The sequence below is a fragment of the Cicer arietinum genome, chromosome 5 (genome assembly GCF_000331145.2).
Source record: "Cicer arietinum cultivar CDC Frontier isolate Library 1 chromosome 5, Cicar.CDCFrontier_v2.0, whole genome shotgun sequence".
In the NCBI taxonomy this organism is placed as follows: Eukaryota; Viridiplantae; Streptophyta; class Magnoliopsida; order Fabales; family Fabaceae; genus Cicer; species Cicer arietinum.
This window is the reverse complement of record NC_021164.2, coordinates 52,063,025-52,077,271: the sequence shown is the minus strand read 5'-3', so window position 1 is coordinate 52,077,271 and position 14,247 is coordinate 52,063,025. Positions and strand designations below refer to the sequence as shown.

The window sequence follows — 14,247 nt, the reverse complement described above, 5'->3', positions numbered from 1 at the left end:
TTTCCCTATTGATTTGTCTTTTTGTTTGTTTCTTTCTGTTTTCTTTTGTTTCCTCAAACTTTTTCCCTTTCCTCCCTTTCAAACTCCCAAATAGAACCTTAGAATGCCAGTGTCACATGCACAATGTTCAAGTGTTAATCACAACAACAAAAAAGTATAATATAGCAGTGTTATTGTAATATGCAGGTCCTTTGAGTTTATATTCATAATGAATTTGTGTACAACTGTACCAGTTTTGGTAAGCTTGTTTCATGAAAACACCTAGGTTTATACTTCAAATAGTTTTCCATACAAAATATAGGAACTTCTGCTTTTAGTCTCTACTATTTTTTTCTTATTGATTTAAGACATTTTCAAAATGACTGCTATTAGTTTTATACAAAAAAAACTGAGTAAAATGTTCACCTCATGTTTTTTTGACAAAATTAAAATGTTGGAATTTGTCTTCGTACATTTCAATAAATAAAATTAATCAAATATATAAAATCATAATAAAAATTTGAGAATATCTAAAATTTAGTTGCTCTTAAATAAAAACATATGTGAAAACGGATGAGTGACGTGACAATTTGATGTTGTAAAATAATAAATTAAGTAATTATATTGATTAAAAAAAAATAGAAAAAAGAAAACAAAGAAAATTAAAGGCGCTATGTTTTAGTCCCAATGTCCAAAATCATAAATAATTTTAGAGAGAACTCTAATTTCCAAACTTATTTTTGATTTTGGATAGAAGAACTAAAATATAATACTTTTAACTTTTTTTTCATTTCTTTTTTAATTAATTTAATTACTTAATTTTATTTTTTATAATTATTTAATTTATTTCTCTATCACATTACTTTTCTGTTTGTCACGTTAAATGATTTTTAAACTCAATTGAACTTACATAACTTAAATAAATAAATAAAATTACAAAGACAACAATGACAAAGATGCAAACTTATACAGATAAATTAAATATTTAAACTGAAAATTAATTCAATTTTACTTGTTAGAATCACTAAAGAACAATGAATAATTTTAGCTTATAATTAGATACCATTATAAATTTCATATAAAAGTTAATGTGAGAATAAAAATTAATTTTCCTGGCACGTTCTGATTGCAACTTTTTAAATTACTTTTATATTTAATTAGTCAACTTTTAAAGTTATTTTATTTTTAATTAGTCTCATAGCTAGTAATGATTTATAAGATGCCACTTATTTTTATAACAGTTAAAGTATCACAAGAAAACCTTACAAAGCAAGCAAATTTAACATTTTCATTATATAGTAGTTAGGTTCTTTTGCTTCATTTTGTCAACAAATGTTCATGTTTTATCAATTACTTGCATATCTTCGAGTATAGTTTATCAAAATACGTAAGAAATTATTCGAACACAAATTTTACATTCATCCACCAGTCCTAAAAAGCTTAAAAACATGTTTAATAGTTTCTTTCCGATTTTATCCTTCAACTTGAAGGCACTTCTGTCCCCTAGAAACTATTTTGATAGTATTGTTTTCTCAAAGTCAGAAAATACAAACAAACAAAAGTTCATGTACATTTTCAATCATTTATTCACACTCATAAGCTGTTTGTTTCACCATTAAATTTTACATTCTTATCAATCGATATATGATTTCTAAAGTTAAAAATTTAAGTTTAGTATTTTTATCACATGGTGTATGAAATTTGAGCGGTTAAAATTGAAAAATTAATAAAAATGTAAATAAGAAATTGTTTGTATATTTTTGACTTAATTACAATTTTAATCTCCTATTTTTACTGATTCACAAAATTAATTACAACTTTAATCTCCTATTTTTACAATAATGTAGAATGATTATCACTCATAAATTCAAAATAAAACACCGTAAAACTTAACTTTCAACTTTAGAAAATTTTCATATTTATAATTTAATTAATGATATATGAATAATTAATACATCTAGAAGATTTTATATCATTAAATTACATCTTGCGTTATTAAAAATATATCAAATCATTTTTTAATTAAAAAATGAGAAAGAGACCAAAACTCTCGACTCTTAAAATAGAATGACCAATTCCGTGAATTGATAAAAATAGAATGATCAAAACTACAATTAAACCTATATTTTTAAATAAAACCTACTTCAGACCTTTGAATATATGCATATTCAAGCAACAAGTTATCAAAGGTTCTGAATAAAAAAGATAGCTGCATAAAGTTCACCAAAACAAAAAAAGATAGGTCTATGACAGTGCAGTAAGGGTACAACCTATTGCTGCTTGAACGACAACTCATTAATAGATTATCTAAGGCATTATCATAAATCACTAAAAAATTCATATATTAACAAAAGAAAGCACAAAGATATAAACACTTAAAAATAATCTGACAATTACAAATCATAGCTTTTCAAGACCACAATAAATTCCATGTCATTGGCAAAGCACCAAGAACAATCAAAGAAACCTGGTTATATATGATGTTTAAAGGCACATATTTAAAAACATAAACAAAAGGGACAAAGTTCAGGAGCTGGGTATTTTCATAACTACAAATATTTGACCAGAAGCCATATGACAACAACCAAAACCACTATACCAATCACTGATAATAGCATGCACAAGCATGAGCAACCACCCTTTGTACGTTTGTTTAAAATTGCTAAGTTCTTCTGCACCCGCTGTTATCACCACAGAAACAGAAAAAGTTAGTTGCCTAGGAACTTCTACAATATTAACATATCTCAATTCAAGAGTTATTTAAAAGGTCAAATATAACAACTTAATTATTCGAAAAATATATCAGAAGGTTTCAAAGTTCTAAAAGTTTAACACATCACTACCTACCTAAGTGACAATTTTAGACATCTTATAAATGTTTTCTTGCAAAGCATCCACAGATATTCAACAATTTATTATTAAATCAAGACAACTGAAATGTATTATGTATGTTTGCAGTAAATCTACTTAAATTATATTTCCTGATAAAATAAAAAGTAACATCAATAGCAGAAATTCCCATAGATCCACATATGACAGGGCATACAATAATGTAATATCTCATTCTCAAATAAATTTGTTCCTATTCCAAAATACTGTACCGCGAAAAAGACCAACTACCCAAAAATATTGAATATCAATTTGAAATGTAAAATTGGTGAGTTCTTGGGGTATCTTAATTCATAGGCAAAATACCATTCAGAATTAAGGAACTTAGAAACTAAGAAAATAAACACTAGAATTCAAAGATTTTACATGATGAAGACTAATTAAGCATATTGTAAGCTTTTGCAATCTCAAAAAGTTTATATTTCATATATGCCTAAACAGGAATAATGGTCCTAATAGATACGTTGTGATAAGAGTGTTACCCTCAGCCGAGAATCTGTAACATCAACATGTTCATCCAAGTCATCCTAGAAGGAAAAACGAAAAAGAGAATTCAACTTTCATAAAAATGGACGGCAAAATATGAGCAAAGAAAGTTAACATAGGTAGGAAGGGAACATACAATGAGTCTAGTGTGTAGAGTCAGCTCTTCATTTACAGCCAACGCAATATGTTTCGTACTTAATACAGTCTCCTCCAATTTCTCAAGGCCCTCATCTTGCTCTGCTTGAAAAACACTCCCAAATCAATATCCAAGGCATGAATTAAAAGTTATATACTTCAATGTTCATACAATTCAAAATTAAGTGACCTTTCATGACTTGCCGTTGTAGACCAACAAGTCCACTGTTATCCAAACCAACGGTTCTGCTCATTGCATCTGGTTTAATTTCTGGCCCAAGCAAACTATCCCTATTTGCAAAGTTTGACATGTTCAATGTTGAAGCCATTTGGTTAACTTTTGACCTCAAATTTGCAAGGTTGTCCTTGCGACGATTCATCTCCTTTTCAGACCTGTTCATCATTGACAAAGAAATATGTAATGCATTACATCACACACTTTTGCAGCTCAAAAGAAGACAGCGACTCTTATATTGATAACATATTTCCTTGTTAGTATTACCACAAAAGTTCTATATTACACTTTTCAGGTTCTCATTGCTCTGCTGTAATAGCACGACCCTTACTTAATCAGAGTAAACATCAACTGAATACTCACTTTACAGGGAGCTTTGACAAAAGGGATTGCAAGCTATCTAGTCTGGTTCCCAATATTGTGATCTTCCTTCTTATAGCAGATGCGTGACGCTGGGTTTCTGGTCCAGATGTAGGAAATGATGTATGTTCAGAAATCATGCCACTGATATCATCAGCGAGTTTCATTGCTTCATTATATTCCTTCATCCATGAGTCTGAAGAAGATGCCATTGACCTGAAATACGGTGAAAAAAGGGGGGGAAGAATGAGGACCAAATTATGGTGATTATATAGAAGAAATAATCTAGAAAGTACCGAATTATGGTACTTGTTAGATTTTACATTAAATGACACAAAAGTGAAACAAGAGATATAATCTAGAAAGTCTGAAACCCTTTTAAGTAGTATCCAGCAAGATAAAGAACCTTTCCACTCGGTATAGAGAAACTCAAAAAACTATGATTTGATATAGTAACTAACGTAATAACTCCCACTTATGATAATTTAATATCCAGATGTAACCTACTCAGGTGCCTCAAAACAGCCCTCCCCACAGGCATACAATAGTGCAATCAAATGATTGATATTATGATAACAAAGACACTGAAAAAATCCCAGCACAATAGTAATTTACATGATAACAAAAATTTACTAGAATCTATCTCCAACATACAGTGTCTCATTCAAATGAAGCAACACATAAATCATGACCAATTATCAGAAGAACCTAGTATTCCCTTAGCTTTATACAGCATGTAAGAAACCTCTCTTGTCAATCCCAGCGCTATCCCGGTGTGGTGGAGGGGCTGGCTGTAACGCCAGTGACTGGAAAAACGCATTTGACGCTAGCGGCACTCCTGCTTGTGAATCTCACAATCATCGCGACCCACTATCCCAACCCAACCCGCTCTAGGGCTTTTTCAAAAATGCAGGTTTTTTTATATTCTTCATTAAGGGTATCCGGGGTCATTTTTCACTCACTTAAGCCCTAAGTTTTTATTATTATAAGCCTGCGAAGAGGTTGGTTCAGCATTGTGAAAAAAAAAACCGTTTTCGTTCTTCCTCTATTTCGTTCTTGCTCCGTCGCCATCATTCTTGCTTTGTCGTTTTCATTTTGTTCTTGCTCTGTTCCACATCATTCAGTCCCGATATTGCTCTGTTCAGCATCATTATGTTTTTGCTCTGTTGTTTTCGTTCTTTCTATGACTCTGTTTTGTTTGCTCTGTTTCTTCTGCTCTGTTCTCTATATTGTGGATTACGATTACTATTAGAACTTGATTTTGATGCTGGATTTTGGTTAAGTATGATTACCCCTTTAATTTTGTGTATTTTGCTATTTTTTTTTAGTATTTTTGTATACTGTTTGTATTTTATGTTTAGTTTATATACTGTTTTTTGGCCTTTGCAACATAGTAAGAAACTATTAATTGCAACTTACACCACATTTATTTGTTATTGGGCCAAGGCCATTTTAAAGTAACCCTAATTAATGTCTTAGCTTTCTATCCCCTTTCAATAGAGTGCCGTTTCTTTTTCTTCTTCTCCCTCTCCCTCGTGTGGCAACAACCTTCTTCTTTGTCTGGTTCAGTGGCAGAGAGATGTGGAGAGGAAAGAAACTGAAACAATTACAATAAGGGAGAGAGGGACCTTGAGTCCAAAATAAATAAATAAAAAAGAGTTTTCTCCCCTTTAAAATGCAACTGGGCCGCGCATGACCCGAGTCCAAAATCCGAAACGAAACCTACGACCTTGCTTCAACTCATGTGATCTATGATCCTGCTACGATTCGCCTGCGATCTTGCTTCAAACACGATTTTACGTAGGATCTGGGATTTAGCTTTATAACATTGCATCCACATACTTCATACCCAAAATCGTTTTGTCAAATAGCAGCTATATCAGCACTACAACATAACAGAATTTGAACAAATCACTGTTGTTTCGCGATACACTGTTTAGTATAAAGTGTTGTCAAATAGTGGCCCTATAACACTATAGTCTATAGTATAGCAGAATTTGGACCAACCTCTATTTTCAGCTATCCACGATTGACAACAATGCCAAATATGAATATATCCTCTCAAAACCCAGAAAGCCAGACTAATTGCCTCAACAAAAAATTCCTCTATTCCACACTACACCAAAGTCACGATGAACAACAAAGTGAAAAGAACAGTAGAAAGAGTCCCCTCATGCTTATCATGATCACAATAACGACGAAAAATTTCGAAATCCCCACCCATCATGAAATCCCCAAAAAATCAACCACCTTTAACATCAAAATCAGACACAAAACACATAATTCCCCAAAAACAATATTCAAAACAAAAAAGTCAAAGTCAGCGACAAAAACCGCATAACTCGGCAGCTCCAGAATTACAATTCCGAACAAAAAAACTGAAAACAATTCAAATGATACAAAAAGGGAACAGATCGTATAGAGGAATACAATCTAACCTGCTAATTTAGGAGAAAATAACTTTATCTGAATTAGGGTTTCGTGAATGTTAGAAAAGATGATCTTCGATGAGATTGATCGATACGATGTCGTTTTAAGAAGGAATCAACGTAACGGCGGCACCACCGAGCGGTACCGTTTGTCTGAAGGGTGGTCGTTTACGAAATGTGAAAGAGACGGAAAAAAGTCGTTGAATGCAGCGTCGTTTATGGATGTACCTTGTGCTACGCCTACGCGGGTTATTTTCTTGTCTGTTCGTGTATCTCTGTGACAGGTAAAAAGTGTCACACTTTAAACCTCGAGTAGTATTTATTCTACTCATTTTCTCGTTATACATTAATCAAATTCAATTCAATTGTCTGTCTATTATTATTCTCAAATTAAATTTAAAATTTAGAGGAAAACTTTTTATTTAGTTTTTACAGAATAATATTATTGTTATTTCCTAACAAACATAATTTATTAATGAAAATACTAAATATTTGATATATTTTTCTAAAATAAAAACGTGATATAATATTATATACTATTATAACATTCTTTTAATTTTTAATAATATAAAATAATTATAAATATTTATTTCAATATGATTCATAAAATAAATTATAATTAATATATAATAATTTTTTAAAATTTACTTATAAAAAATATTTAAAATATATATTATTAAAAATGAAATACATATTACTTTATAGTTAAGATGTAAATTATAATTATAATTTTTTTAAATTTATAATTATAATTAAACCACATTTGATTCTGCAGTAATCAAATTAATTCTATCTAGAAACAAATTAAATGTTAAACAATATATATTTAAATATATTTACATAATAAAAAATTCTATTATAATTTCAGATTGAATACTTCACTTTAAATTAAAATCAATTATAATAAAAAAATTAATTCTACTAAAAAATAAATATGATAAAATCAATTTTACAATTTAAATATCAATTATAATAAATTGACAACTAACTTTTTTTAATCCCTCCTCGGAAGAACATAGTAGTAGTTAAAAAACTACACATTGCGTGGTCCACGAGCTCACACACTAGTGATAATTGATGAGTGCCGTCCTAACTAAGTCCAACTCTACATCACATTTCTAGAATAGATTCCAACACCCACCAATTCCTTCTACCTACTACTCCATTCTTAGTTCACTTTCTTCTATTCCACAAACCAATCTCCAATAACAACCAACTCTTTATGTTTCATCAAATGGGTCTCTCAAATTTTTCATCTTTCGCTCTCAAACCATAAAAAACACATGCTCTTCCCAATTCTTAATCACCTTCAACTCTCAACTTTCAAAGTTCTCAACTTTACCCCTCTCACAACCTTCTTTCTAAAAATTCATGGCATCCTTTAATTTCTTCTTTCTTCTATACCTTCTATTGATTCCAACAAGTTCTTGTTATGTCCAACCCCCTGAAAATTATTTCATCTCTGGTGTTATATCTAATAAAGGTCTTGATTTTGCAAAGGATTTGTTGATAGAGAAAGGTATTGTTAGTTACAATTAGATATCTGTTAGAATTAGTTTTTTTCAATAAGCTAGTTATGATTATGTGTATGTTTGTTATGTTAGTTATCTAGGACTACTATATAAAGGTGTATCCTATGTAGCCCCGAAACTTCTGACGTGTTTAGGTATTCGACATAGAACACCGATATATTGATTATATTCAATTAACAATTTTGCTATCACACACCCTCGTTTGCTACTTTAAATCAAATTTGTCGGTCTTCCTTCTCCTTTCCTCTTCTATTGTGAAATCCACACGACCTTCCTTTGAACTGAGTATATTTACGTGAACTACTTGAACTCATTTTACAAACTCATTTTATTTATATGAAGTGAGTTCAAGTACGCACTTTTCCTACTCATTGCAAAATTTTCATTGCAAAATTTTACATGTACTTAAATTCAAATTATTTACATGTATGTGAACTCAATTTTCATAAGGTAAAATTTTATGTATACGTGAACTCAGTTTGCGCATTTTCCCCTACTCACGGTAAATTTTATATGTACTTGAACTCAATTTCAGTACATGTACGTGAACTCAGTTTAAGTATATGTACATGAACAGAGTTCAAGTACGCACTTCCCCTACTCACTGCAAAATTTTACATGTACGTGAACTCAGTTCATGTATATTTGTGTGAACACAAAATACGTTAGGATACATGATTTATGTTTGCCTACAATGTATAATTTATGACATATGTGAACTCAAATCACGTAAAATTTCCAGATTTTGAAAAAAAAAATACTAATTCAACAGGTCAAGAAACATACCTTGTTGGTGGCTTTAAGCATAATAAGAAGAGAACAGTTATGAGATGTAAGTTATGAGTGATGAGCGAGTTATAAATGAGTATGAGTTATGAGATGTGAGTTATGAGTATATGATATGGGTGTGAGATATTATGAGGTGAGTGACGGTGATGAAGAGAGATAGAGACAAAATAGAGTTTAAAAATGGTTGAAATAGTAAAGGGCATTTTTGGTATTCTAATTTTATGAAAATTTGATGGTGTGTGGGTAGCAAAAAAGAGGTGTAGGTAGAAAAATTGTTCAATTAATTCATTTTCTCAAATTATTACCATTGTCCGTCTCCGTGTCAGTCTCGTGTCTCTTGTTTGTGTCAGGATTGATGCGTCTTAAAGTGTATCCTATTCTAATTGTATAATATTCTTGTACTATCAACAAGTTCAATATTTCTCTCAGTCATTTTTCTCTTTCTTGGGCTCAACTATGCTTCTCAATAGGTATTGCGTCTATTGTTCTTCTTAAGCTACCAGAGATTGAGAATTCTGCACAAGTAGCACTTGTTGGAAATGCTAAGGTGGTTCTTTCTGATATCATAATTAAGGATATTCAAGTTAATTCTTCAGCTGTTGTGGTTGGAGAGAGTGGTATAGTTATAGTTGTTTCAGGTGCCACTGTTGAATTGAGTATGAAGTGGAAGTATACTGTGAGCTCTTGGTTGATTCCTTTTGGAATTTCTGATGGCGGGAATGCTTCAGTTGTGGTATGAAAATTGAAATTTTACTCATGTTTGTATTAGTGTTTGATCTTTTTCCATAGCTGCAGTTTTGGAGTTTTGTTTTAATTTTTGTTGAGAGTTCTGATGGTGGGAATGCTTAGTTTTTCTATCCCTAATTTTACAACGTCGATTTTGTAGAGTTGAGTTAGGTCAACCTAAATTCTAAGGCATATCAAAGCCAAGAGCTACTTTTATCCCAAAAAACCACACTTGTGTCCTGAGATATACTTTCGGACAGGAAAAAATATGTCTTTGTTTCCGGAAATATACTTTCAAAGTTAATGTAAAGGGTGGGAGAAGAAACTCCCATCAGAGTCTATCAAAGATCGGTTGGACTACCCACTATCAAGTCACTTGGTTCACACTCTACATGTCTAATCTATGATCTTAAAAGTGTTTATAAGTAAGTGGGTGGCATCTCTCACTTTACAAAACCAATTTTGTAGAGTTGAGTTAGCTAAACCCAAATTGTTAGAGTTTTGTTGAATTGTAGTTTAATTGGTTTTGTTAAGCTTTAATTCAGAAGGTTTGACTTTGAAAAAAATAAAAATACTTCCCTAAAGTTTATTATAATTTTCAAAGGTTGTCCTAGGGAATCATGAAGAGGAGGTTGGAATGAAATTTTTACCTCTTCTTGAAATTAGAAATAAAATCAATTTGGTAAATCTCAACCAATTCTTATTCTTACAACAAGTGATTTGAATTGTAGCTGTCAAGTTCATAGGACTAGTAAAAAGGTATCTTGATTGCTTAGTTCATAATCATGTGCATCTAAGTTGAATTTAATAGAAGATTGCAAAAGGAAGGATGAAGAAACATCTAGACTTGTTTTTTCCTCTTTGGAAAGGTTGAAGCTAAAATGCAAATCATATACAAAAAAAGAATGTGATGGGGATCATAAGTCACTATAACTTAAATTGGAGACAAAAATAAAATGAAAGAAAGAAAGGAAGAAAATATTGTGGTAAATAGGTAAAAGACTAAACAAGTGAATTTCAGTTTTAGCATCTGATATACAAATTTCAATCAATAACATCTCTACTCAGTTCTGTTGTACCATGTTTGGAAGGTTGAAGGCATGCAAGTGGGGCTTACGTTAAATTTAAGGAACCAAGAAGGAACTCTTAAGTTGAGTCTCTTAGATCATGGATGCTATGTTGGAGATGTATCCATTAAGTTGGATGGTGGTGCAGCTTGGCTTTACCAATTGTAAGCAATCTTCTTAATCCATGTTTCTGATAAATGATACTGTTCATATGTTCTTTCATAGAGAACTATAATACTCAATGTATATTTCATAGTTTTATTGGCTACTACTTTGTTCTCTAGTGATGTGTTACATGAAACCTTAAAAGTAGAAAAGAGTAGTTTCCTCTAACTAATCAACTAACTACTCTAACTGTCACCGACTAACGTGTCCTTATCTTCTATCTTAACATGATCCTTTTCAAATATCTGCTAATTGAAAACAATCATTTTTTTGGATAAAATACAATCATTTTTCTTTCATGATGTTATCAACATGTTTCAGATTAGGGTCCGTTATAAATTTAATGAAGATATTATGTCATCTATGACACGGACAGCAAACATGACACTAACATTGATACATAGACACTAATAATAATTTATGAAAGTGGAAGTGATGGAACGTAATTATATGTGTAGGTGTCTTATCAATGTCGAACACTAGACACACCTTCAATTTGATGTGTCGGTGCTACATATTATGCCATTAACTTTTTTATGCTTGTTACAGGTTAGTAGATGCTTTTGAAGGGAATATAGCATCTTCGGTAGAAGAAGCCATTTCAGAGAAAATAACAGAAGGGATATCAAATCTTGATAATTTTTTGCAAACTCTTCCAAACCAAATCTCACTAGACAAAACTGCTGCACTAAATGTTTCTTTTGTGGGCAATCCTGTGTTGACTAATTCCTCTATTGCAATTGCAATTAATGGTTTATTCACAAGAACAAGTGAAATTTTAGTGCCTCAAAGTTACAAGAAAGGATATGAGGTTTCTTCTGCTTGTGGTGGTTTACCAAAGATGATAAAGGTTTCGATACACGAAAATGTGTTCAAATCAGCTTCCCTAGTTTACTTCAATGTAAGTTTCTAAAAGTCTCAATTCTTTCATTATTATGTAACGAAAAAGTTGTTTAATAGTTTGTGTTTTTTTGGGGTCAGGCAGGTAAAATGCAATTGATTATCGATGAACTGCCCGATCAGGCTCTTCTGAACACTGCTGAATGGAGACTCATTATTCCTCAATTATACAAGCGATATCCAAACGATGACATGCAGATTAATATCTCTGTATCTTCTCCACCAGTTATACAAGTGACCTACCAAGGTATTGGTGCTACTGTTTCTGTAGATATAACAATTGATGTTCTACAAGGCGGTGAAGTCATACCTGTTGCATGTATCTCAGTGGTAAGCTTGCTGAAATATTTGAGTGAAAACTAATGTGCTTGATTGACTTATTTGAGTTTATCTTCTGATATAAGCACTTATGAGATTGTTTGAGATAACTCATAGAAACAACTTATGATATGTTCATAAGTTATTTTCAACATATTTCCGTAAGCTCTCCGGGATAGCTTATGAAACCAGCTTATAGCTTATATGAAAATTGTTTGACCTTAATTTATCTTTTGTTATAGCTTATATGATAAACATTTATGCTTTAAGGGATTAATTAAGTTGGTTGTCCAAACAGGCCCTAGAGTACTACTTTTCAACGCTCAGATAAAGCTATACAAAATACATTCTCTTCTATTCATACTGTCTTATGCAAAACATGCACATCATTTGATCTTTAGACTAATGTTTCAAAATTGCCGATGAGTTTTGTGTCTCTGCATGTCTTGTATCTCATTTACTAATTGGTGTCGCCATTATCATTATTCTGCATGTCACGGTCAATTATGTTTGCTTATGCTGCAGGATGTTAGTGCTTCATGTGCTGTGGAAATTTCAGGAAACAATATTGCCGGTAGGCTTACGTTACAAGAATTTTCCGCATACTTAAAATGGAGCAAAATTGGTAAACTGCACATACGTCTTATTCAGGTAAATCAGAATATAAGTAGTATTAATTTTTTCAGCTTGCTGCCATGTATGCATTCTATTCAAAATTGTATGAAACTGAACCGTTGGATCAGAATTTCTGTTCTAATTGTTCGTTGGTTTACCATAATCGATAGAAGTGTAAAATCTTCTCTTTTTTCTGTAAGTACTTTGTTAGCACTCTCTGAGCCTTCAGGCATGCCCTGACTCTGGCAAACTCTTAGGATCCAACAAGCCTACACTTTCCGGTGTAAAAAATTTTAGTTAACATTAATTGGGATCATGACTCATATGTTAACCATGTGCACTAGATAACTGGCCTTGAATTATGGTAAAACACATGCCCAAGGTGCTAGGTTTATGTTCTCTATGTATTTTTGCAATACCATTTCAAATCACTTGATTGAAAGAAAGAGAAGTGGTAATAGACATGAATTTCATTCTACATAGTTTTTTGCCCTTATCCCTCATGTTTCACTTTATGGATTCATTTATAATTTTGTACATAGTCTAGTAGTTAGAAGGGCGAGCCTTGGCACACCAATAAGGTTGTTGCCTTGTGACTTGGAGGTCACAGGTTCAAATCACGGGAACAGCCTCCCCGCTAGTAGGGGTAAAGTTGCGTATATCTACCCTCCCTAAACCCGACCTGTTGGGAGCCTCGTACATTGACCTTCCCATTTTTTATATTTTATATTTTCGAATATATGCTATTGGTAAGCCTTAATAATTTTCTATCTCACCAACAAGAATCTTACCTTTCAACTCTCTCAATATTTGCAGTCACTGATATCAAGTGTCCTCAAAACAGTTGTTCTACCATACTTGAACCTCCAACTAAAGAGGGGACTCCCATTGCCAATTATTGATGGTTTTGGATTTCAGAATACTGTTATCTTGTACAATCATCCATGGATTTCAGTGTGTAGTGATGTTTGGTTTATAGAAGAAGACTACTATCTTATTCAACATTCAACTTATCTATCATAAAACTATTCTAAAGATTTTGTCTTTTGTAATTTTTGTGGTAAGATATCTGTAAAGTCTGAAGAATATGTATAATGTATGTAGACATAAGAAATCCACCTTTAGGCTACTTTTGTAAATATTACCATTTTTTTTATAGGCAAATGTTAGATGTTAATATGTTACGTTAGTCAGAGTTTGAACTTTGGACCTCATTCTCGAACTCCTTAGTATAGTATACAGGCATCATGATGGTACCATGAAGGTTACTTGTCAAATATTTGAAATACTATTATTTGAATCACTATTAGTCAAATAAGGTCATAATTTGTTTAACATTTACACTATGACAGTTGCAAATTAAGTGCATGTTTGTTTATACATAGTTTTTTGTTTGGATGCATGTTTGTTATTACCTCAGACTCACCTCAATCTCTCCGCCACACCACCAAAGACACTTTACAATTGTACGAGTCTAATTTTAAATTTAGAATTGAGAGAAATTACAATCTCTCATAAAAATTGAGGAGTCAAAACTTAAAACTTATATTTTATACTATTATTTGTAACAGGTGACAAATACCATAATTTTAGGAACTGTGTTCCTTTAATGAGTTACATAA

General features: G+C 31.7%; 2 protein-coding genes across 3 annotated transcripts; one reads left to right on the top strand and one right to left on the bottom strand.

Moving 5' to 3' along the window:
• Window positions 1–2,300: 2,300 nt before the first annotated feature.
• On the bottom strand, window positions 2,301–6,815 carry LOC101501698 (syntaxin-52-like). Its single transcript, XM_004500057.4, has 6 exons — window positions 6,523–6,815; window positions 4,088–4,300; window positions 3,680–3,882; window positions 3,491–3,591; window positions 3,351–3,395; window positions 2,301–2,660 (listed from the first exon to the last, which is right to left on the bottom strand). The coding sequence occupies exons 2-6, from the start codon at window positions 4,294–4,296 to the stop codon at window positions 2,529–2,531; spliced, it is 690 nt and encodes a 229-aa protein (XP_004500114.1). The 5' UTR covers window positions 4,297–4,300; window positions 6,523–6,815; the 3' UTR covers window positions 2,301–2,528.
• Window positions 6,816–7,594: 779 nt separating this feature from the next.
• LOC101501383 (putative BPI/LBP family protein At1g04970) lies at window positions 7,595–14,023 on the top strand. Of its 2 annotated transcripts, XM_027334844.2 has the most exons (7): window positions 7,597–8,032; window positions 9,305–9,567; window positions 10,652–10,791; window positions 11,342–11,693; window positions 11,774–12,022; window positions 12,536–12,661; window positions 13,442–14,023. In XM_027334844.2, exons 1-7 carry the CDS (start codon window positions 7,885–7,887, stop codon window positions 13,646–13,648), a joined length of 1,485 nt encoding a protein of 494 aa, XP_027190645.1. In that variant the 5' UTR covers window positions 7,597–7,884; the 3' UTR covers window positions 13,649–14,023. The 2 variants fall into 2 exon arrangements, with proteins under 2 accessions (XP_027190646.1, XP_027190645.1); XM_027334845.2 differs by lacking the exon at window positions 9,305–9,567 and having other exon boundaries at window positions 7,595–8,032; window positions 10,629–10,791.
• Window positions 14,024–14,247: the final 224 nt, after the last annotated feature.